We start from the raw sequence: 22,640 nt of genomic DNA, 5'->3' as shown, positions 1-22,640 counted from the left end.
AACTGTAAAAACAAAATGAATGTTTACTAAATTAGGTGAAAGTAGGGCTGAACTTTCAACTTTCTAGATCAACCATTACAATATGAAATTTGCCCCTAAACCCTGAAAGTTTTGGAATATGAGAAACGGGACCGAGAAATGTGTGAGTCCCATTTTTCAGCCTTTTCCTCCTTTTGCTCTGCAGACACTGAATATAATCCACAGGCAGTACAGACTTATTCTTCCAAAGGATTTATTATGTAATCTCGTACAAGCCTCAACTTTTCCCATTTATAAAATGGGAAAAATATCTTCCTTACCCAATTGTTGAGTGAACTGTGAAACATCCATATGTATTATTGTGTATCAGTACATATATGCTATTTTTGTAGTAGGCATCCAGAAACTGGAGGCTATATACTGTTTCATTTCTTAAAAGGATACTTTCACTTGGTTCAAAGTTCAAAAGATACAGAGTTATATATTGTATTTCTTGAAATCTTTTCACTTCTGTTCCCAGCCACACAATTTCCCTCCATGATCCATGTTTCTTTTGCATCTTGCCAGATATTTTATGTACGTCTAAAAGTAAAAACGTTCATTTTCCCCACTTTAACAATTTTACATAAAATCACACTATTGCTTTTTTGCCTTTTAAAATAAAAACACATTTTTGAAATTGTTCATATCAGTACACAAAGAGTTTCCTTTGTTTTTAAACAATTGTGGCTTAATTTAGGCATAGCCGTGTATTTGTGTGTCTTTCACAGAGAGAAAAGCTATTCAGCTTAGTTATCTGTTATTATGCAGTCGTGTTCTAACTTAATTACCAATCCTAACCCTTAACCAATGGATATTCATTCATCCATTCAACAAATATTTATTGAGCCCCTACCGCGAATCAGGCGGTGCCTGGGAATCTGTATTCCCAAGAACAAAACGCAGCTCCCCAGGCCACATCTAGCGGGTAGGAAGCCGGGCACCCCCTCCGCCCGGTCCTTCTTCTGCGGCCTGCGAGCCCCACCCGGGTCGCGGTCGGCGCCAGCCAGGCGGGGCTGGAGCGGGGCGGGCAGAGGACGCTGGGGCTCCGCGCGTCCCGGCGCGAGTACGAGGACGCGGCCGGGGCAGGTGGGGGCCGAGCAAAGTGGGGCGCTGCCCCGACTCCCGGAGCAGCCGCTCGGTAGAGCGGGGTCGCCGGGGTTGGGGGATCCCCGAGGCAACTTCGGGGCATCAGTCCAGGGTGAGAGTGTCTACTCTCGCCCGGCTCTTGTGGCCTCCGCGCCGCAAGCGGCCCGCAGGGACTTCGGAGGCCACTTCCTGAACTCTCCCCTTTCCACAGATGGGGAACCGGAGGCCCACAATCGGCCCGGGGGAGTCAGGGCGGTGCTGACAGGGCTGGTTCACAGAGCGTGCAACAGCTGAGCAGACGGAACTCGATTAAGAAACCAGGCACGCCGGGTGCCCATCAGGACCTCGGGCAGCAGAGACTCCAGCCGCCGGGCGGGTGGTGGGACCGAGGGCGGGGCGGGCGGCGGGGCCCCAGCCCTTTAAACTCCCTGCGCGCGGGAACCGCGGCCCAACAACCAACGGCGGGCGGGGCCGAGCGGGGCGCGCGCCTCCACCGCCCAACGATCACCCCCCCGACCCCGCCCCGCCGCTATCCAATCAGCCGCCCTCTTGCCGCCCTCCCCGCCGCCCCTGTCTCCCTGGCCCGGAGTAACCACGCGGAGGGACGGCGGGGCGGGGCGGCAGGCGGGTGTGTCCGGGCGAGTGCAGACGCCGCGCGCTCCACTGGAGTTTCGAACGCTGTTGGCCCTCCAGACAGAAAAAAATATAAGAGCGGCAGCCAATGGCGAGGTGGGAAGGACCCGCGCGCAGACCCGGCCCCGCCCCGGCCGGCTGGAAAGAGGGCCAGGCCTGGCCATTGGCTCGCGCCGCCTGTCACTCGCCGGTGCGGCCAGCGGGCAGCGGCCTCGCGGTGACTGGTTCCGCCCAGGCGCGAAATGTAACGCGGGAAAAGCCGGGGCAGGCACCGCGGCGGCAGGTTGTTATTTTTGGGGGCTCAGCGCCGCGCGTCCTGCTTTCCTGTCACCGCAAGGGCCGGGCCGCCCGCTGCTTCCCACCGCTGCAGCCTGCGCTGCGGAGTACAAAGAGCGGAGGGCGCGCTTGACCTGGGGCTGGGGTCCAGCCCTGCCCGCCGGCGCCGTCTGCTCAACTAGTTAGGTGGCTGCTGCGCAGGATTCCGGGAAACGTCAGTCTGCCATGAGCCGGCAGGACTGAGCCTGCGACTCGGAGCAGAGCGAGCGAGGGGCAGAGCGGTGCTCAGGAGTGCGGCCCGGGGCCGCCGGAGCTGCGGGTCGGGCCGGGCGATGATCCGGGGCGTCGAGGCGCCCATGGCGGAGAACCCGCCGCCGCCGCCGCCCGTCATCTTCTGCCACGACTCCCCGAAGCGGGTGCTGGTGTCGGTCATCAGGACGACCCCGATCAAGCCAACGTGCGGCGGTGGAGGGGAGCCGGAGCCGCCGCCGCCGCTCATCCCCACCAGCCCCGGCTTCAGCGACTTCATGGTGTACCCGTGGCGCTGGGGCGAGAACGCACACAACGTGACGCTCAGCCCTGGGGCCGCGGGTGCCGCCGCCTCGGCCGCCCTGCCTGCAGCCGCAGCCGCCGAGCACTCGGGGCTTCGTGGCCGGGGCGCGCCCCCGCCCGCCGCCTCGGCCTCCGCCGCCGCCTCGGGAGGTGAGGACGAGGAGGAAGCGAGCAGCCCAGACAGCGGCCACCTCAAGGTGAGCGGCGCGGGCGGGCGGGCGGGACGCGGGGCAGCCGGGGCCCGTTAACGGCGCGGCGGGCGGGGCGGAGTTGAAAACGCGAGGTCGATCCGGCCACGGCGGGGGCTGCGGCTGACAGGATGCTGACGTCACTGCCGCGCGCCAAAAACCGGCCCCAGTCGAGGGGGGGACTGTCACGTGACAGGCGGGAGCGGCGCGGGAGACCGTCCTTGCGGCAGGTGCAGTGGGCGGGAGCGCGGCCCGGGGTCGCTGGGGAGGCCGGGTCAACGGCCACTGACATCCTCCCGGCGGGCTGCCGAGTCCTCAGTTCCGAGAGGAAACGAGAGGGATGAGGGCCTTGAGTTGTTCCACCGACTGCGAGAGGGAAGGGAGCGCACAGTGTTTGCTCCATTACTGCAGATCGCCCTGGCCCTGTTAAAAGATGCCCCGCAGAGACAGCCGAAGAGCAAGAAAGGACTTCTGGGCCTGTTCTGCGGCTGAAGTTGTGCCTTCGCTGCCTTTCGTTTATCCAGCATACTACTTGCTAGGTGTTGAGAGCACATAGTGGAATGGGACGCTAAAATTGCTTGCAGTCCCGACTGCTTAAAGCTGGTAAGGTCGTTACCACTGGTTCAAACCTATTTTACAGATCAGGGAGCTGGGGCTTACAGTGATTAGTGAGGCGAACTCCCCACGATCGCACAGCTCAGTAGTGGAAGAGCGGGGACTAGGTCGAGGTTTTGTGGCTTTTAGTCCTGCATGAGTTTGGGGTGACTTTCTGCTGACTTATACTGAACTCTGTAGACTGTAAGCTCCAGGTGAGCCAGGAGTATTTCTATCTAGAAGACTATATGACTTTACTACCTTACATTCTGTAAATGCTCAATAAAGGTGCTCAAAAAATATTTGTGTAATGAATGAATGGTGCTAACAGAAGGGTAATATCCAGGTTCCATTTGTTAAGTGGCTGTATAAGATAAGCAATTTGCAAGAGATAACAAGTAAATCACATAGTGGATAACTGCATCTGTATCAGCACATAATGTATAAGTTGAAATGAGTTTGATCATTTTACATGCAGTCACAAGGATGTTGAAACTACATTGTTTGGGTTTTGAGAAAATTGATACATTTTATGTGGCATTGTTATTAAACAATTATAAGGTTATAAAACTATAGGTTTTTATACACTTCAGCTCTTGAAACTGCACCTCAGTAAACATTTGAAAGAACAGAACCTGGGCCGGGTGCGGTGGCTCACGCCTGTAATCCCAGAACTTTGCGAGGCAGAGGCGGGCGGATCACGAGGTCAGGAGATCAAGACCATCCTGGCTAACACGGTGAAACCCCGTCTTCACTAAAAATACAAAAAATTAGCCGGGCTTGGTGGTGGGCGCCTGTAGTCCCAGCTACTCGGGAGGCTGAGGTAGGAGAATGGCGTGAAGCGGAAGGCGGAGCTTGCAGGGAGCTGAAATCAGGCCACTGCGCTCCAGCCTGTGCAAAAGAGCGAGAATCCGTCTCAAAAACAAAAAAAACAAAAAAAAAACCATAACAGAGCCTGGTGAGGTGGCTCATGCCTGTGATCCCTTCAGGAGGCTGAGGCTGGGGAATCACTTGAGACCGGGAGTTCAAGACCAGCCTGGGCAACATAGTGAGACCCCATCTGGCGGCCTGCACCTATATACCTAGCTACATGGGAGGTTGAGGCAGGAGGATCACTTGAGACCAGGAGTTTGAGGCTACAGTGAGACATGATAGCACCACTGCACTTCAGCCTGGGTGACAAAGCAAGACCTCAACTCTTTAACAAAAATTGAAGAAACTTGCCAGGTGCGGTGGCTCACGCCTGTAATCCCAGCACTTTGGGAGGCTGAGGCGGGTGGATCACCTGAGGTCCAGGAGTTCGAGACCAGCCTGACCAACATGGTGAAACCCTGTCTACTAAAAATATAAAAATTAGCCGGACGTGGTGGCGGGCGCCCGTAATCCCAGCTACTTGGGAGGCTGAGGCAGGAGAATTGCTAGAACTCGGGAGGCGGCGGTTGCAGTGAGCCGAGATTGCGCCATTGTACTCCAGCCTGGGGGACAGAGTGAGACTCCGTCTCAAAAAAAAAAAAAAGAAAAGAAAAACTAACGATAGAAGCGTTGATAGTATTGCTGAGTATTACTAAAGGCTACAGTTGCTGTTGGGCTGCCTCTAGGTAGCCCCTAGTGAGATGTAAGATGGATGGGTATCCACCGGGTACGGTGGCTCACGCCTGTAATCCAAGCACTTTGGGACACCGAGGCAGGCGGATCACAAGGTCAGGAGATAGAGACCATCCTGGCTAACACGGTGAAACCCCGTCTCTACTAAAAATACAAAAAAAAAAAAAAAAAAAAAAAGGCCAGGGGTGGTGGCTGGCGCCTGTAGTCCCACCTACTCGGGAGGCTGAGGCAGGAGAATGGCGTGAACCCGGGAGGCGGAGCTTGCAGTGAGCCGAGATCGTGCCACTGCACTCCAGGCTAGGCGACAGAGCAAGACTGTGTCTCAGAAAAAAAAAAAAAAAAATTTGGATGGGTATCCTAGGTATTTTTGTGTTAACCATTTATAAGTTTTAGTCTTTAAAAAAAAAACACTAAATTAGATTATGTAGTTGAACAATATAAAGGCATACATTCATAAGTTCTTGTGTAAGATTTTGCCTTTATGGTTTTATTTTTATAGATTAATCTAGTTCTGGATCACCCAAGAAGATTAATGTTATATAGATGAAATCTATAGGTATGTTGTTTTTGGCCTAAAACAGACTTGTCCTTACCCAGACATTTTATAAAAATTGCTAACTGTGGCCAGGCGCGGAGGCTCACGCCTGTAATCCCAGCACTTTGGGAGGCCGAGGCTGGCTGGTCACGAGGTCAAGAGATCGAGACCATCCTGGCCAACATGGTGAAACCCTGTCTCTACTAAAAATACAAAAATTACCTGGGTGTGGTGGCACACCCCTGTAGTCCCAGCTACTCGGGAGGCTAAGGCAGGAGAATCACTTGAACCCTGGAGGCGGAGGTTGCAGTGAGCCGAGATCGTGCCACTGCACTCCAGCCTGGCCACAGTGAGACTCCGTCTTAAAAAAGAAAAATTGCTAACAAGATGCATGGGTTTGAATTGTATTTCCATGCTGTACACCTCTTTTCAGAGGTAAAGTATACCAACGGTTGTAAAAAACATGTAAAAGTGAAATGGCTGTTTTATATTTCTGCTTTTTTCCTTTCTCATGTAGTTTTTCCTGTTGTAACTTTCATAAATTTGGTAAATTGATTTGAATATGTCTTTCTATTGATGAAGCAATCCACATGCAGCTCCAAAAATTCATTTATTTAGCTTTCCCACCGTAAGACAGAAGGGTCTGGAATACACCTTTATTTAAGAAAGTTGCTAGCTAGACTAAGCTTTGTGGGGGCAAGAAGGAAAAAGAAAAAAATAAGGAAGTTGCTTAGTTTGATTTGTGGTCAATACACTGAACTACAAAGATAGAGAGTCCCAGCCTGTTTTACTGTTTTGCTTCTTTAAAGTACTTGTAGTTCTTTATCTCCATGTGCATCATCAGGGAATTGTGCTGAGTCTGCTCATTTTTGGGGAAGAGAGGAGACAAGTCTGTAATATAGCCAGTGCCAATAACATTCTCCCAATATGCCACATAGAGGCACTAACAGCTGTGGGTTTGAGAACAATATTTGCGTTCATTTACTGTCTATTCTTTGCCACTGCTCCCAGGGGAGGTGTCAGCGTCTGAGTCCTGCACACCCTGTGTCAGCTTTCTCTTGCTCTTTTGTTTGTTCCTGCCCAACACTGCCTCCCTCGCCTGTGGGAACACCTACCAGCTTATTTTGGCTGCTCATCACACGATTGCTTAGCACTGTTGGCATATAATTATATATTATCTTCTTCTGGATTGTAGAATTCTGAGAGGGAAGAAAGCAGGTCTAACTGCCTTCTGCCACAAGTTGTTCCAAGGCTCCCCACCTTGTCCCTGTGCCCTCTACTAAGACTGCATTTGAAGTTACTTCTTCACTGGGGCTGGTGGGGTCTGGCTTTTCAGATACTATTCACCCTGCAGGATCTACCGGCTGCCGTATCCTACTTCCCCTTCCTGTGTCACCTGAACACTTCAAAACCTAGACTGTGCATACTGTTACGAATAGCTGATTTTTAAATACTTTATACGTAATACGTAAATTCATAGTATTTATGAATAGTAATGTTTGAGCACCATGTTAAACCTAACATCATCTTAACATAGTAGGCACTATTTATTGCCTGGCACAGAGTAAGCATTTCATAATGTTAGCAGCAAACTGCTGGGCTCTGTGTTGAGCATTTTGAATTCTTTAATTCATTTTATCCTGTTTACCTGATGAGGAATGAGAAATTAGAGTCCCCGAGACAAAGTCTAGTTAAGATTGTATGGTAAGTGGCAGAACTGATCGGAACCTTCTAGAGTCCCTGTTCTTAGTCCCTATACTACACTGCTCCTGGGACTATCACATGTAAATGGACTTCAGGGGTTTATTTTTGTTTTTTAAATATTAAGCTGAGATAAGTAGACATAAATACATACTATTGGCCGGGCATGCTGGCTGATGCCTGTAATCCCAGCACTTTGAGAGGCCACGGTGGATGGATCACTTGAGGCCAGGAGTTTGAGACCAACCTGGCCAACATGGTGAAACCCTGTCTCTACTAAAAATACAAAAAAATTAGCCGAGCTTGGTGGTGCACACCTATAGTCCTGGCTACTCGGGAGGCTGAGGCATGAGAATCACATGAACCCGGGAGGCGGAGGTTGCAATGAGCTGAGATTGTGCCACTGCACTCCAGCCTGGGCGACTAAGCGAGATTCTGTCTCAAAAAAAAAAAGAAAAAGAAAAAGAAAAAAGAAATACATACTATGTATAGCTTATCTATGTCTCAATTGAGATGCTTTATAAAAGTGCACTCAATTCAATAAACTGGAATTAAAACTTGAGAAGTTGTGAAGATAGGTCAGGATGGGAAGTAGGTAGTTACAAGTTAGGAAGCATGTATGCAAGTCATGGGAAGTTTGTATCTAAATCTGAATGTGAAAAGGTTCACACGCCTCCCTCTGAGACCTATTTTTGTTTTCCTTCTAGGTTGTGCTTGTTCCCTTTATTTGAATTCTACTTATAAAAATGTGTCAAGGACTTTTAGGTTTTTTAGTTATCACATGACTAAACACTTTCAAAATCACTAATCAACCTTCTAGAGGTATGGAGATTGTTTTTAAAATTATAATTACTAAGGTATGCAAAAGTTTTTGGCAATTTAATAATTTTGTGTTGCGAATCGTCAACAGTCTTGACAAGATCTGTCCTTAGCCTCCAGGTGCACTTGGCTGCTGAGTGTAACACTCTGTAATTGTCCGAAGATGCCTAGAAACATGGTTTTCTCACTGTTAAGGCCAAAAGGAAGAGGGTCCTCTTTAAGTAACATTGCTTATGTTACTTTTAACAATATGTATTGTTAAAAGACGGTCTTTATTCATTTATTTAGGGCATTATATGATTATTTGTCTTATTTTCTGAGCTAAAAGAATGCACTTATTAATTAGCTGGGCATGGTGACGCTTGCCTGTAGTCCCAGCTACTTGGGAGGCTGATGCAGGAGAATCACATGAACCCAGGAGGCGGAGGTTGCAGTGAGCTGAGATCATGCCACTGTACTCTAGCCTGGGCGACAGAGCCAGAGTCCATCTCAAAAAACAAAAACAAAACAAAAAAACCCAAAAGAATGCACTTAGTGAACCCTTCCCTGTATATGACCAGTATGTTGTATTATGCTGTATATTTCAGCACTCACTCCATTTCTCATTTGGAAAATATAAATGTGTTGCTGGTGGCAGAAACAGTCTCTTAGAGTTGCTGGGAGGCAGCCATATGGTTAACTTTTTTTTTTATGTTAACTGATCAGTTATTTCAAATTGCAAAAGTCAGCAATATGTTCTTGCATATTTATTTGTTTACTTATTTTTTATGTTTTTCAGACGAAGTCTCACTCTGTCACCCAGGCTGAGTGCAGTGGCACTGTTAGGGCTCACTGCAGCCTTGAACTCCCACTCTCAAGTGATCCTCCCACCTCAGCCTCAAGTGATCCTCCCACCTCAGCCTCCTGAGTAGCTGGGACTTCAGGTGTATATCACACCTGGCCTTTTTTTTTTTTTTGTAGACAGGGGTCTTGCTATGCTGCCCAGGCTGATCTCAAACTCTTGGACTCAAGCAATTCTCCTGCCTCAAATTCCCAAGCAGTGGGATTACAGGCATGAGCCACTACACCCAGCCTTTCTTACATATTTAAAAATACTAGGAAAGGGATCCTTTTATGGCAGAGGACTTGTATCACTAAGGTTTTTTTGTTTGTTTGTTTGTTTTGAGACAAGGTCTCACTCTGTCGCCCAGGCTGGAGTACAGTGGCGCAATCATGGCTCACTGCCGCCTTGGCCTACCGGGTTCAAGTGATCCTCCTGAGTATGGGACCACAGGTGTATGCCACCACACCTGGCTATGTTTTTTTTTTTTTTTTTGTAGAGATGGAGTCACACTATGTTGTCCAGGCTGGTCTTGAATTCCGAGTTCAAGTGATCCTCTTGCCTTGGCCTCTTAAAAGTGTTGGGATTACAGGCGTGAGCCACTGTGGCCAGCCACTATGGTTTTTTTGTTTTGTTTTGTTTTGTTTTTGACGGAGTCTCGCTCTGTTGCCAGGCTGGAGTGCAGTGGTGCAATCTCAGGTTACTGCAACCTCTGTCTCCCGGGTTCAAGCGGTTCTCCTTCCTCAGCCTCCCAAGTAGCTGGGACTATAGGCGCGTGCCACCACACCCAGCTAATTTTTTTTTTTGTATTTTTAGTAGAGACGGAGTTTCACCATGTTGGCCAGGATGGTCTCGATCTGTTGACCTTGTGATCCACCCGCCTCGGCCTCCCCAAGTGTTGGGATTACAGCCGTGAGCCACCGTGCCTGGTCTATGGTTTTTTTTTTTTTTTTTGAGACGGAGTCTCGCTCTGTCGCCCAGGCTGGAGTGCAATGGTGCCATCTCGGCTCACTGCAAGCTCCGCCTCCTGGATTCACGCCATTCTCCTGCCTCAGCCTCCCGAGTAGCTGGGACTACAGGCGCCCGCCACCACGCCCGGCTAATTTTTTGTATTTTTTAGTAGAGACGGGATTTCACCGTGTTAACCAGGATGGTCTCGATCTCCTGACCGCGTGATCCACCCGCCTCGGCCTCCCAAAGTGCTGGGATTACAGGCGTGAGCCACCACGCCCAGCCAGGCCTATGGCTTTTTTTTTTTTGAGACACAGTTTCACTCTGTCGCCCAGGCTGGAGTGCAGTGGTGCGATCTCGGCCCACTGCAACCTCCGCCTCCCGGGTCCACGCCATTCTGCCTCAGCCTCCCGAGTAGCTGGGACTACAGGCGCCCGCCACTGCGCCCAGCTAAATTTTTTGCATTTTTAGTAGAGACAGGGTTTCACCATGGTCTCGATCTCCTGACCTCGTGATCCACCCACCTCGACCTCCCAAAGTGCTGGGATTACAGGCGTGAGCCACCGCGCCTGGCCTGTGGTTTTTAATTGACCTGATTTCATGTTCTATTTCTTTCTTAACAGAATCAGCTCCTATTTTTATTGATCACAGACGCTATATTCTTTTATATTTATTTTGTACTTATTAAAACAATTATTCATGATATGACCATAACCAGCAATAATCCATGAAATTATTGTGGCTTAATAAATGATGGCAATAAAGATTTCACTCCTGTGTAGCTCCTTCTGTCTGACTCTGTGTTAGTAATTTTAGCAAGCAAGACTTGAGCTATATGTGGTTACTGAGGATCACAGCCAAGGAGTAAAGAAGATGAAAGAATTTGATGACCACCAATCATGGCCACAAGTTGATTTGTTAATTTGTACTTTAATAAGTCATGGTCCATTTAGGATCTTGCTAATTCCTGTTTCATTATGCATGGGCATTTCTTGAGTAATTAAGTAAGGTTGATGAGCTTTTTGTTTCGTCAACAGATATTCGTTACTAACCCACTGAGTCAGTTAGCTCAGGCTAAAAAGCAGGCTGCAGAATGCAACTTCAAGATGGCAGTCTCAGCCTCAACATGGCTCATGTTATGTGTCCTGGGAGGGTTGACCACTGGTGTGCTCCACATTCTGTTCATTCTAGGATCCTGAAGGAATCTCTCCAAGCTGGGACAGATGGGTCTCAAAGCAGAGAGAAAACAGAGATGGTAGAACCGTATGTTGTATTAGTCCATTTTGCATTGCTATAAAAGAATACCTGAAGGTGGGTGATTTATGAGGAAAATAGGTTTATTTGGCTTGTAGTTCTGCAGGCTGTACCAGAGGCATGGCACCAGAATCTGCTTCTGGTGAGGGACCTCAGGGAGCTTCGAATCATGGCAGAAGGCGAAGGGGAGCAGGTTTCACATGGTGAGAGAGGGAACAAGAGGTAGGGGAGGAAGTAACAGGCTTTTCTTAACAGTCAGATCTCATGGTAATATGAGCAAGCACAGCGTCTAGATGTTCATGAGGGATCTGTCTTTATGACCCAGACACGTTCCACTAGGCTCCGCCTCCAATACTGGGGATCAAATTTCAACATGAGATTTGGAGGGGACAAACATCCAAACTACACATGCTATTTTCACTCACATTTTATTGGCCAAAGCAAGTCATATGGCTAAGTTGCACTCTGGACCCACAGTGAAAGGGGCAGTGAATGTTTTTGCAATAATATCTGCCACAGTGCCTTCTGACATTTTAAAAATTGTGGCAAAAACCCGATAATATTTTCTACCTTAACCATTTTTAAGTATACAGTACAGTAGTGTTGACTATATGTGAACGGTTGTGCAACAAGTCCCTAGAATTTATTCATCTTGTAAAACAAACTATACTCACTGAACTTGCCTTTCCCCCGCCCCTCTCTAGTCCCTGGCCACCACCACTCTTCTAAGAGTTTGATGACCTCAGATACCTCATATAGGTAAAATTATGCAGTATTTGCCTTTTTGTCACTGGTTTGTTTTACTTAGCGTAATTTCCTAAAGGTTCATCCATGTTATGGCATATGGCAGGATTTCCATCTTTCTGAAGGCTGAGTAGTTTTCCATTGTTACTAACACACTGAGTTTGCTTAGGCTAAACTGTATATAGCACTATTTATCCATTCATCAGTCAGTGGACATTTGGGTTGCTATCGATTGTGAATAATGTTGCAATGAACACAGATGTGCAAATATCTCTTTGAGATTCTGTTTTCATTTCTTTTGTATATGTAGCCTTCCCACATTGTTTTTTAAAAAATATTATTTATTTATTTATTTATTATACTTTAAGTTCTAGGGTACATGTGCACAACGTGCAGGTTTGTTACATATGTATACATGTGCCATGTTGGTGTGCTGCACCCATTAACTCGTCATTTACATTAGATATATCTCCTAATGCTATCCCTCCCCCCTCCCCCCACCCCGCGACAGGCCCGGTGTGTGATGTTCCCCTTCCTGTGTCCAATGTTTATTTATTAATTAATTAATTTATTTATTTTGTGTTCCATTAAAACTTTATTTACAGAAACAGGCTATTTGCCAATATTTTAATCTATTAAAAATTACTCACGTTGGCTGGGCATGGTGGCTCATGCCTGTAATTCTAGCACTTTGGGAGGCTAAGGCGGGCGGATCAGAGAGATCGAGACCATCCTGGCTAACACGGTGAAACCCCGTCTCATTGGCCTGGTGAATCTTTCATATTTAGGTGGTTTTCTTGTAAAGCCATCTCCAACAAAGCACACGTTAGTAACTATCCTCTTCCATGCCTTCTTTCCTGTTCGAATAACTTTTAATACTTCTGCTTCTCCCTGGGCATGTACTTTAGGCAGAGGGACTTCCCATTTTCCCGCCTTCTCTTTTCGTTTCTGTTTAATCATATTGGAAAGTACTTTAGCTCGAGATTGTCCCTCTCTGTCCAGCAGATAGGCAGGTACTGCTCCCTGTGGAGTCTTTTCATCATTCTTTTGTTTGGTGTTTTTCTTTTCATGCATCTTTGATAGTCTTTTTTTCATTTGTATTTTCTCAGCATGGCGCTGTTTATGTTAAAGCTTAGCCTTCAGACCAATCATTTTCTTTGCCTTCTTTGAACGTTCATGAGCCTCTCGACTTTCCTTCTTTCTCTTTTTCTCATGGTAATCCAAACGGTATCCATAGCGTTTACGGTGTAATTCAATATATTCGTTCTGTGGCATGGTGACGGCCGCAGAGCCGCCAGGAGCAGCCCCTGGGGTGCGAAAATGCTCTCAATTTTCGAGTCTCAAAGACCCACAAGCCCATGCTACGCAGGCCGGGACAGGAAAGCTATTTATTTATTTAATAATAGAGATGGGGTCTTGCTATGTTGCCCAGGTTGGTCTCTAACTTCCGGCCTCAAGCGACCCTATCACCTCAGACTCCCAAAGTGCTAGGATTACAGATGTGAGCCGCTGTGCCTGACCCCCACGTTCTTTTTTTTTTTTTTTTTTTTTTTTTTTGAGATGGAGTCTTTGCTCTGTCACCCAGGCTGGAGTGCAGTGGTGCGATCTCGGCTGACTGCAAGCTCTGCCTCCCGGGTTCACGCCATTCTCCTGCCTCAGCCTCCCGAGTAGCTGGGACTACAGGCACCCGCCACCACGCCCGGCTAATTTTTTGTATTTTTTTAGTAGAGATGGGGTTTCACTGTGTTAGCCAGGATGGTCTCGATCTGTTGACCTCGTGATCCGCCCCCCTCGGCCCCCCAAAGTGCTGGGATTACAGGCGTGAGCCACTGTGCCCGGCCCCCACGGTCTTAATCATTAAAAAAGTTAACTGTAATGGCTAATGAGAATTTACCAACATAAAACATATTTCTTCAGTTATTAATAATTTTTAGGTGTTCCTGTTTAGTACGCTGCCTGTATCTAAAGACTAAAGGAAAAATAGGTAAAGACTTCATTAAATCTTTTGAAAACTTTCTTTAGACTTTCAGAATAAAAGTAGTAAGTGTACAACTAATTTGAATATTCATGGTATAAGACTGAAATCAGGTCATTAAGTTGTGCTGAATATAGATTTTAATATCTAAGGATTTTCATAAAACATGATTTATCCTAGAAGATAACTCATCCATGTAGGGATTGAACTTTTCTTTCAATGTGAAAATCTGATTGAAGGGAATTTTGCTGTAGCTTATTACTATCCTTCAAGGTTTCAGGCTGATGTTTAAGCTTTTGGAAGGCTTTGAGTTTTGATATTGAAAGCCCTAAAAGCATCTTCATTTTAGAAGTAGTTGTATATGATCCTTTTATGATTTTTTTTCATGTAACTTGTATATGTGAAAGTTCACTTAACTGGGAAACAAAGTTTCTTTCAAGTAAATGTTTATTTTATATTAGTTTTAGCTGTATAGAAAAGCTGTGAAGGTAGTACAGAGAGTTCCCATAAACTGCACACCCAGCTTCCCCGTTAACATCTTACACTAGTGTTGTACATTTGTTAAAAATTAATGAACCAATGTTGATGCACTAATATTAACTGAAGCCCATAGCATATTCAGATTTCCTTAGGTTTTTAATCAATGTAAAATTACATAACATTAAATTAATCATTTTAAAGTGTACAATCTAGTGACATTTAGTACATTCATAATGTTCTAAGAGTTCCAAAACATTTTTATCACCTCTAAAGAAAACTTGATCTGTTAGGCCATGATTCCCTGTTCCCTACTACATGCAGACCTTGGAAACCAACAACCTACTTTCTGTCTCTATGGATTTACCTATTCTGGATATTTCATTAAATGAAGTCACATAATATGTTGCCTTTTGTGTTTGGCTTCTTTTTTTAGCATACTGTTTTTTAGGTTCATCCACTTTGTAGCACATATTATTTTCATGGCTGAATAATTTCATTATATATGTATACATATTCCATTGTGTATGTATATGTATATATATGATATCGATACAAAACTATCAAACTTTTCCACAGTGGCTGAGCCATTTTACATTCTCATCAGTAGTATATGATGGTTCCAATTTCTCTACATTTTTTATAAAAAAACTATTTCCTACTTATTTTCCTTTTTTTCTCCCAGTATAGTATAACCTAGTTGGTGCAAAGCAGTATCTCATTGTGGTTTCAATTAGCATTTTCCTAAATGATGAATAATTTTGAGGATTTTTTTTTTTTTTTTTTTTTTTTTTTGAGACAGAGTTTTGCTTAGTTGGCCAGGCTGGAGTGCAGTGGTGTGATCTCGGCTCACTGCAACCTCCGGGTTCAAGCGATTCTCCTGCCTCAGCTTCCTGAGTAGCTGGGATTAAAGGCACTCGCCATCATGCCTGACTAATTTTTGTATTTTTAGTAGAAACGGGGTTTCACCATGTTGGCCAGGCTGGTCTTGAACTCCTGACCTCAGGTGATCCACCCACCTTGGCCTCCCAAAGTGCTGGGATTACTGGCGTGATACACTGCGTGTGGCTGATTTTGAGCATCTTTTTATGTATTTGCTGGCCATATAACTGCATTTGTTGGCCATATAACTGCTTTGGAGAAATGTCTGTTCAAGTCATTTGCCTATTTTTTAATTGAGTTTTTTGTGTTTTTTGTTGTTGTTGAGTTCTAAGAGGTCTTTTTATATCCTTGATACTAGGCCCTTATCAGATGTATGGTTTGCAAATAAATATCTCCCATTCTGTAGGATGGCCTTTCGTTTTCTTTGTAATGTCCTTTGATGTACAAAAGTTTTACATTTTGATTCAGTCCAATTTATTTTTTTGTTGCTTAGCTCTTGGTGCCATATCTAAGAATCCATTAAAAAAATACAAAGTCAAGAAGAGTCATCCCTGTTTTTATTTTAAGAGCATTACAGTCTTTTTTTTTTTTTTTTTTTTTTTTTTTTGGAGATGGAGGCTCGCTTTGTTGCCCAGGCTGGAGTGCAGTGGTGTGATCTTGGCTCACTCTGTTGCCTAGGCTGGAGTGCAGTGGCGTGATCTCGGCTCACTGCAAGCTCCGCCTCTCGGGTTCACGCCATTCTCCTGCCTCAGCCTCCCGAGTAGCTGGGACTACATGTGCCCGCCACCGCGCCCGGCTAATTTTTTTATTTTTAGTAGAGACGGGGTTGCACCATGTTAGCCAGGATGGTCTCGATCTCTTGACCTCGTAATCCACTCGCCTCAGCCTCTCAAAGTGCTGGGATTACAGGCGTGAGCCACTGCGCCTGGCCAAGTTTTTGTACTTTTAGTAGAAACGGGGTTTCATCGTGTTAGCCAGGATGGTCTTGATCTCCTGACCTCGTGATCCGCCCGCCTCGGCCTCCCAAAGTGCTGGGATTACAGGCGTGAGCCACCGCGCCCGGCGTTGTTTTTGTTTTTTTGAGACAGGGTCTCACTCTGTTGCCCAGGCTGGAATGCAGTGGCATGATCTTGGCTCACTGCAACCTCTGCCTCCTGAGTAGCTGGGACTCCAGGCATGTGCCACCCTGCTCTGCTAACTTTTTGTATTTTTGGTAGAAATGAGATTTCACCATGTTGCCCAGGCTGATCTCGAATTTTTGGGCTGAAACAATCCACCCACCTCGGCCTCTCAAAGTGCTGGGATCACAGGCATGGGCTACCGTGTCCAGCTAAGAGCTCTATAGTTTTAGTTCTTATGTTTAGCTCTGTGGTACATTTTGAGTTAGTTTTTGTATATAGTGTAAGGTAGGGGTCTAACTTTATCCTTTTGTATATGGAAATCCAGTTATCCCAGAACCATTTGTTAAAGAGGCTATTCTTTCTGTGTTGAATGTTCTTGGGTCCCTTGTTGAAAATCAATTGGCCTTTCATATATAGGTTAGGTTCTGTACTCTAAATTTTATTTCATTGCTCTATGTCTTTCCTTACGCCATTACCACACTGTCTTAATTGCCAGTGCTTAGTAGTAAGTTTTGAAATTGGGAAGTGTGAGTCCTCCTGTTTTGTTCTCTTTTTCAAGATTATTTTGGCTATTTGGAGCCTCCTATAATTCCATATGAACTTGAGAATAGCCTTTTCCATTTCTGCAAGAAAAAAAAAAAGAAAAAAAACCCCTGGAATTTTAATAGAGATTGCATTGTGGCTGTAAGATTGCTTTGGATAGCATTGCTATCTTATCAATTTTAAGTCATCTAATTCTTGAATTGTATCCTATAAGTTTGGTATGTTGTGTTTTTGGTATTATTTGTGTCAAGGTATTTTCTTTTTTCCCTTGTGATTTCTTCTTTGACCCATCGGCTATTTAAGAGTGTGTTGGGCCAGGCACGGGGGCTCATGCTTGTAATTCCAGCACTTTGGGAGGCCAAGGCGGGTGGATCACGAGGTCAGGAGTTCAAGACCAGCCTGGTCAATATGGTGAAACCATGTCTCTACTAAAAATACAAAAATTATCTGGGTGTGGTGATGCACACCTATAGTCCCAGCTGCTCAGGAGGCTGAGGCAGGAGAATTGCTGGAACCCGGGAGGTGGAGGTTGCAATGAGCTGAGATCATGCCACTGCACTCGGGCCTGGGCAACAGAGCAAGACTCCGTCTCAAAAAAAAAAAAAAAATGTGTTGTTTAATTTCTATATATTTGTTCCTGTTTTCCTTCTGTAAAGTTTCATTCCATGAGGTCAGAGAAGATACTTGGAATGCTTTCAGTCTTTTAAAATTTATTGAGACTTTTTTGTGGTCTAACGTATGGTCTATGTTGGAGAATATCTTTGTGGATCTTCTGCCTAGTTGTCTTATTCATTATTGAAAGTAGGGTATTAACTGGGCACAGGGGCTCACGCCTGTAATCCCAACACTCCGGGAGGCCGAGGGGGGCGGATCACTTGAGGCCAGGAGTTCAAGACCAGCCTGGCCAACAAGGTGAAACCGTCTCTACTAAAAATACAAAAAAAAAAAAAAAAAAATAGCCAGGCGTGGTGGTGGGCACTTGTAATCCCAGCTGCTCGGGAGGCTGAGGCAGGAGAATCGCTTGAACCTGGGAGGTGGAGGTTGCAGTGAGCTGAGACTGCACCACTGCACTCCAGCCTGGGCAACAAGAGTGAGAACCTGTCTCAAAAAAAAAAAAAAAAAAAAAAAAAGAAAGAAGTAAAGGAAGTAGGGTATTGAAGACTCCAGCTGTTTTTGAACTATTTCTCCTTTTAATTCTGTCACCTTTTGCAGGAGGCTCTGTTCTTAGGTGTATATGTATTTCTAAAAGTTATAAGTTTTTCTGTCCTTTCACAGTTCTTTCTTTCTTCTTTTCTTTTGTTTCTTTCTTTCTTTTTTTTGGAGATGGAGTCTAGCTCCGTCGCCAGGCTGGAGTGCAGTGGTGCGAACTCGGCTCACTGCAACCTCCGCCTTCTGGGTTCAAGTGATTCTCCTGCCTCAGCCTCCTGAGTAGCTGGGACTATAGGCGCGTGCCACCATGCCCAGCTAATTTTTGCATTTTTAGTAGAGTCAGGGTTTCACCATGTTGGCCAGGTTGGTCTTGATCTCTTGACCTCGTGCCCTGCCCACCTCAGCCTCCCAAAGTGCTGGAATTTAAGAGATAGGGTCTTGCTCTGTTGCCCAGGCTGGAGTGCAGTGGTGTGATCATAGCTCACTATAGCCTTGAACTCCTGGGCTCAAGTGATCCTCCTGCCTCAGCCTCTTGAGTAGCTGGGACTATAGGCACACACCTCTGCACCTTGCTAATTTAAAAAAAAATTTTTTTTTTTTTTGAGATGGCATCTCACACTGTCTGCTAGGCTGGAGTGCAGGGGCGCAATCTTGGCTTACTGCAACCTTCATCTCCCAGGTTCAAGCGATTCTCCTGCCTCAGCTTCCTGAGTAGCTGGGATTACAGGTGTGCGCCACCACACCTGGCTAATTTTTTTTTTTTTTTTTTTTTTGAGACGGAGCTTCGCTCTTGTTGCCCAGGCTGGAGTGCAATGGTGCGATCTTGGCTCACCGCAACCTCTGCCTCCCAGGTTCAAGCAATTCTCCTGCCTCAGCCTCCCGAGTAGCTGGGATTACAGGCATGCACCACCATGCCTGGCTAATTTTGTATTTTTAGTAGAGACAGGGTTTCTCCATGTTGAGGCTGGTCTTGAACTCTTGACCTCAGGTGATCTGCCCGCCTCGGCTTCCCAAAGTGCTGGGATTACAGGCTTGAGCCACTGTGCCCGGCCTAATTTTTGTAGTTTTAGTAGAGACAGGGTTTCGCCATGTTGGTCAGGCTGGTCTCGAGCTCCTGACATTGTGATCTGCCCACCTTGGCCTCCCAATCAGCTGTTAATCTTATCGAGGACCCCTTTTACATGATGAACCACTTTTCCTTTTGAGGCCTGGTCTTGTTTTGTCCCCAGGCTGAAGTCCAGTGGCAGGATCATGGCTCATTGCAGCCTTGACCTCCCAGGCTCAGCTGATCCTCCTTCCTCAGCCTCCTGAGTAGCTGGGACCACAGGCGTGTACCCCCACACTTGGATAATTTTTAAATTATTTGTAGACATGAGGTCTCCTTATGTTTCCCAGGCTGGTCTCAAACTCCTGGATTCAAGTGATCCTCCTGCCTTGGCCTCCCAAAGTGTTGGGATTATAGGCTTGAGCCACGGTGCTTATCCAAGTCACTACTTTCTTGCTGCTTTCAAGATTCTTTTTGTCATTTGACAGTTTGATTACAAAATGTCTTGGTGTGGATCCCTTTATTTTTCTTGAAGTGTATTGAGCTTCTTGGATGTTTAGATTTGTGTCATATCAAATTTGGGAAGTTTTCCGTCATTATTTCTTCAAATATTCTTTCCCTTTCCTCTCTTGCCTCTATGACTCCAGTTATATGTATGTTGGTATGCTTGATAGTGTTCCATAGGCATCGTAGACTCTGTTGATTTCCCTTCCTTCTTTTTTCTTTCTGTTCTTCAGACTGGATAAATTCAACTGACCTATCTTCAAGTTGGCTGATTGTTCTGTCAGTTCAAATCTGCCATTGAAATCCTCTAGTGAAGTTTTTTTTGTTTGTTTTAGTTATTGTACGTTTCAGCTCCAGGATATCTATTTGGTTCTTTTTTATAATTTCTGTCTCTTTGCTGAGACATTGTTCTCCTGGTTTCTTGTCATTCTTTTTCCTTTTTCTTTTCCTTTTTTTTTTTTTTTTTTTTTTGAGACAGAGTCTTGCTCTATTGCCCAGGCTGGAGAGCAGTGGTGTAATCATGGCTCACTGCAGCCTTGACCTTGCAGGGTCAAGTAATTTTCCCACCTCAGCCTCCCAAGTAGCTTGGGAGAAGTGCCACCATGCCTGGCTAATTTATTTTTATTCCTTTTAGAGAGGGGGTCTTGCTATGTTACCCAGGCTTCTTGTTATTCTTTGTCCATCATTTCCATTAGCTCATTGAACACATTTAAGACAGTTGATTTAAAATCTTTGTCTAGTAAGTCCAGTGTCTGTTCTTCTTCTCAGTCTCTTTGTGTTAATTTCTCCTGTGTATGTACCATACTGTTTTTATTTCTTCATATGCTTTGTAACATTTTGTTGAAAACTGGATGTTTTGAATATTATAATGTGGTGATTCCGGAAATCAGACCCTTCCTTCTGAGTTTTTGTTGTTTGCTGTGAGTTGTAGTTGTTTAGTGAGTGTTCTAAACTCTTTCTAAATTCTGTGTTCTTTGTTGTGTTTGTTCTCTAAAGTCTCTTTCTTAGCCTGTGTTCAGCTGATGCTTTTTTTGTTTGTTTGAGATGGAGTCTCGCTCTGTCACCCAGGCCAGGGTGCAGTGGCGCGATCTCAGCTCACTGCAACCTCCACCTCTCGGGTTCAAGCAATTCTCCTGCGTCAGCCTCCTGAGTAGCTGGGACTAGTGGTGTGTGCCACTATGCCTGGCTAATTTTTGTATTTTTAGTAGAGATGGGGTTTCGCCATGTTGGCCAGGCTGGTCTTGAACTCCTGACCTCAGGTGATCCACTGGCCTCAGCCTCTCAAAGTGCTGGGATTATAGGCGTAAGCCACCACGCCCGGCACTTTGTTTTTTGTTTTTTAGAGATGGGGTCTCACTCTGTCACTCAGGCTACAGTGCAGGGGCATCATAACTCACTGTAGCCTTGAACTCCTTTGCTCAAGTGATCCTCCCACCTGAGTCACTGGGATTATAGGCTGAGCCACCACTAGTGTTTTGCCAGACTTTTTTGAATACCTAGAGCTTCCCTCCACCATCCCGCAAAAAAGAGTTGAAAGAAAGGAGGACAACCACCTTCTCCCAGTCTTTGCAGAATGGCTGTGTTGGGGGACACTGTGGTTGCTTAGCCCTGCTGTTTACAACTCTACTCTAGCTTCATTTCCTGCTTGTGCTGAGCCGAAAGTTCAGCTAAAGGGTCTTTTCAGATCTTTTCTGAGCATGCTTCCTGCCCTGGGCATATATGCATGACTTTCTAAATTCCTAACCTTAGTATAAGTGGACATTGTTGAATGCCCTAATTTCCAAAAGAAACTTTCTCCCAGCTTTTCCTCTCAGGCTGTTGGTGTGTCTGTTTGCCTCAACTGAAATCTTTTGCCCCAGGTGGCTGCAGATGATTTGCCTTACAAGTTTTTTGAGCAATACCCTCTGAAGAGACACCTCTCTGCCCTATTCCAAGTTAGGGAAAACAAAGACCAATGCCTTGTGTCAGTCCTTTAGGTAACCCGCAGGCTCAAAACAGGCAAACGCAATTCTTTCAGAACTTCTCCCTCTGGAAGCAGGGACTAAAGGAGTAGGTTCCCAGACTGAGAATGCAGGCTGCTGTCTTCAAGACTGCCACTGGGGAAGGGAAAGAGAGAGGGCAAGTCAAAATGCTGCAAAGCTTTTCTACTGTTTCAAGTTGCTTTTTTATTCAGTTTGCTGAGTTGCTATAAATGTATTTTCTGGAGTTGTGACAAAGCTGATCTGACAGTTTTTGCTTGATTTTTCAGTCATCTGTGGAGGGATGGGCCATTGGAGTTACCTGCCTCACCATTTTTACTGATGTCCCTTAAGAAAGACTTTTGCTTTGTTTTTAGAGACAAAACAAAAATGTTTTGTGCTATGTTGCTTCGAACTCCTGGCCTCAAGCGATCCTCCTACCTCAGCCTCCTAAATAGCTGGGACTATAAGTGTGTGCTGCTGCGCCCAGCTCCCAAGAAAGATTTTTAAAAGTTATATTATGATACGTTGCTTTAATGAGTAGAGTTAAATAAATTATATTAATGTTTATAAAAATTATCAACAGGATGGAATCCGACGTGGTAGGCCCAGAGCAGATACTGTCCGCGATTTAATAAATGAAGGAGAGCATTCATCCAGCAGAATCCGTTGTAACATCTGTAATAGGGTGTTTCCACGGGAGAAATCGCTCCAGGCTCACAAAAGGACTCATACAGGTAAGTTGAGCAAATTTTATAGAGACTGCCAGAAGTAACACTTTTTTTTTTTTTGAGATAGTCTGGCTCTGTTGCCCAGGCTGGAGTGCAGTGGCGCGATCTTGGCTTACTGCAAGCTCCGCCTCCTGGGTTCAAGCAATTCTCTTGCCTCAGCCTCCTGAGTAGCTGGGATTACAGGTGTGTGCCACCACGCCCAGCTAATTTTTGTATTTTTAGTAGAGATGGGGTTTCACCATGTTGGTCAGGCTGGTCTCGAACTCCTGACCTTGTGATCCACCTGCCTCGGCCTCCCAAAGTGCTGGGATTACAGGCGTGAGCCACCGCGCCTGGCCAGAAGTAACACTTAACTGAATGCTGATTTGATATTGAGTAATAAATTAACTTTTTAGTTGCTTTATATTTTCTTATTACCATTATTAGTTGTGAAGTTTTTTAAAAAGGCAGTATAGTCAGTTTCTTTTTGGTGGAGA

At 45.8% G+C, this 22,640-nt stretch overlaps 1 protein-coding gene and 1 pseudogene across 1 annotated transcript in view; one reads left to right on the top strand and one right to left on the bottom strand.

Moving 5' to 3' along the window:
• The first annotated feature begins 1,922 nt into the window (after nucleotides 1-1,922).
• The window catches only part of ZNF367 (zinc finger protein 367), a 32,730-nt gene continuing 12,012 nt past the window's right edge, over nucleotides 1,923-22,640 (top strand). Inside the window, exons 1-2 of the mRNA XM_019033876.4 lie at nucleotides 1,923-2,765; nucleotides 22,020-22,170. Of these exons, the coding sequence (XP_018889421.1) occupies nucleotides 2,349-2,765; nucleotides 22,020-22,170 (568 nt within the window). The 5' untranslated portion in view covers nucleotides 1,923-2,348. The remainder of the gene's footprint in view (nucleotides 2,766-22,019; nucleotides 22,171-22,640) is intronic.
• LOC109028152 (ribosome biogenesis protein NSA2 homolog) lies at nucleotides 12,479-13,156 on the bottom strand (annotated as a pseudogene).

Source organism: Gorilla gorilla, chromosome 13, assembly GCF_029281585.2.
Source record: "Gorilla gorilla gorilla isolate KB3781 chromosome 13, NHGRI_mGorGor1-v2.1_pri, whole genome shotgun sequence".
Classification (NCBI taxonomy): Eukaryota; Metazoa; Chordata; class Mammalia; order Primates; family Hominidae; genus Gorilla; species Gorilla gorilla.
The sequence above is the reverse complement of the archived record's forward strand: the minus strand, read 5'-3'. Positions and strand labels throughout refer to the sequence as shown.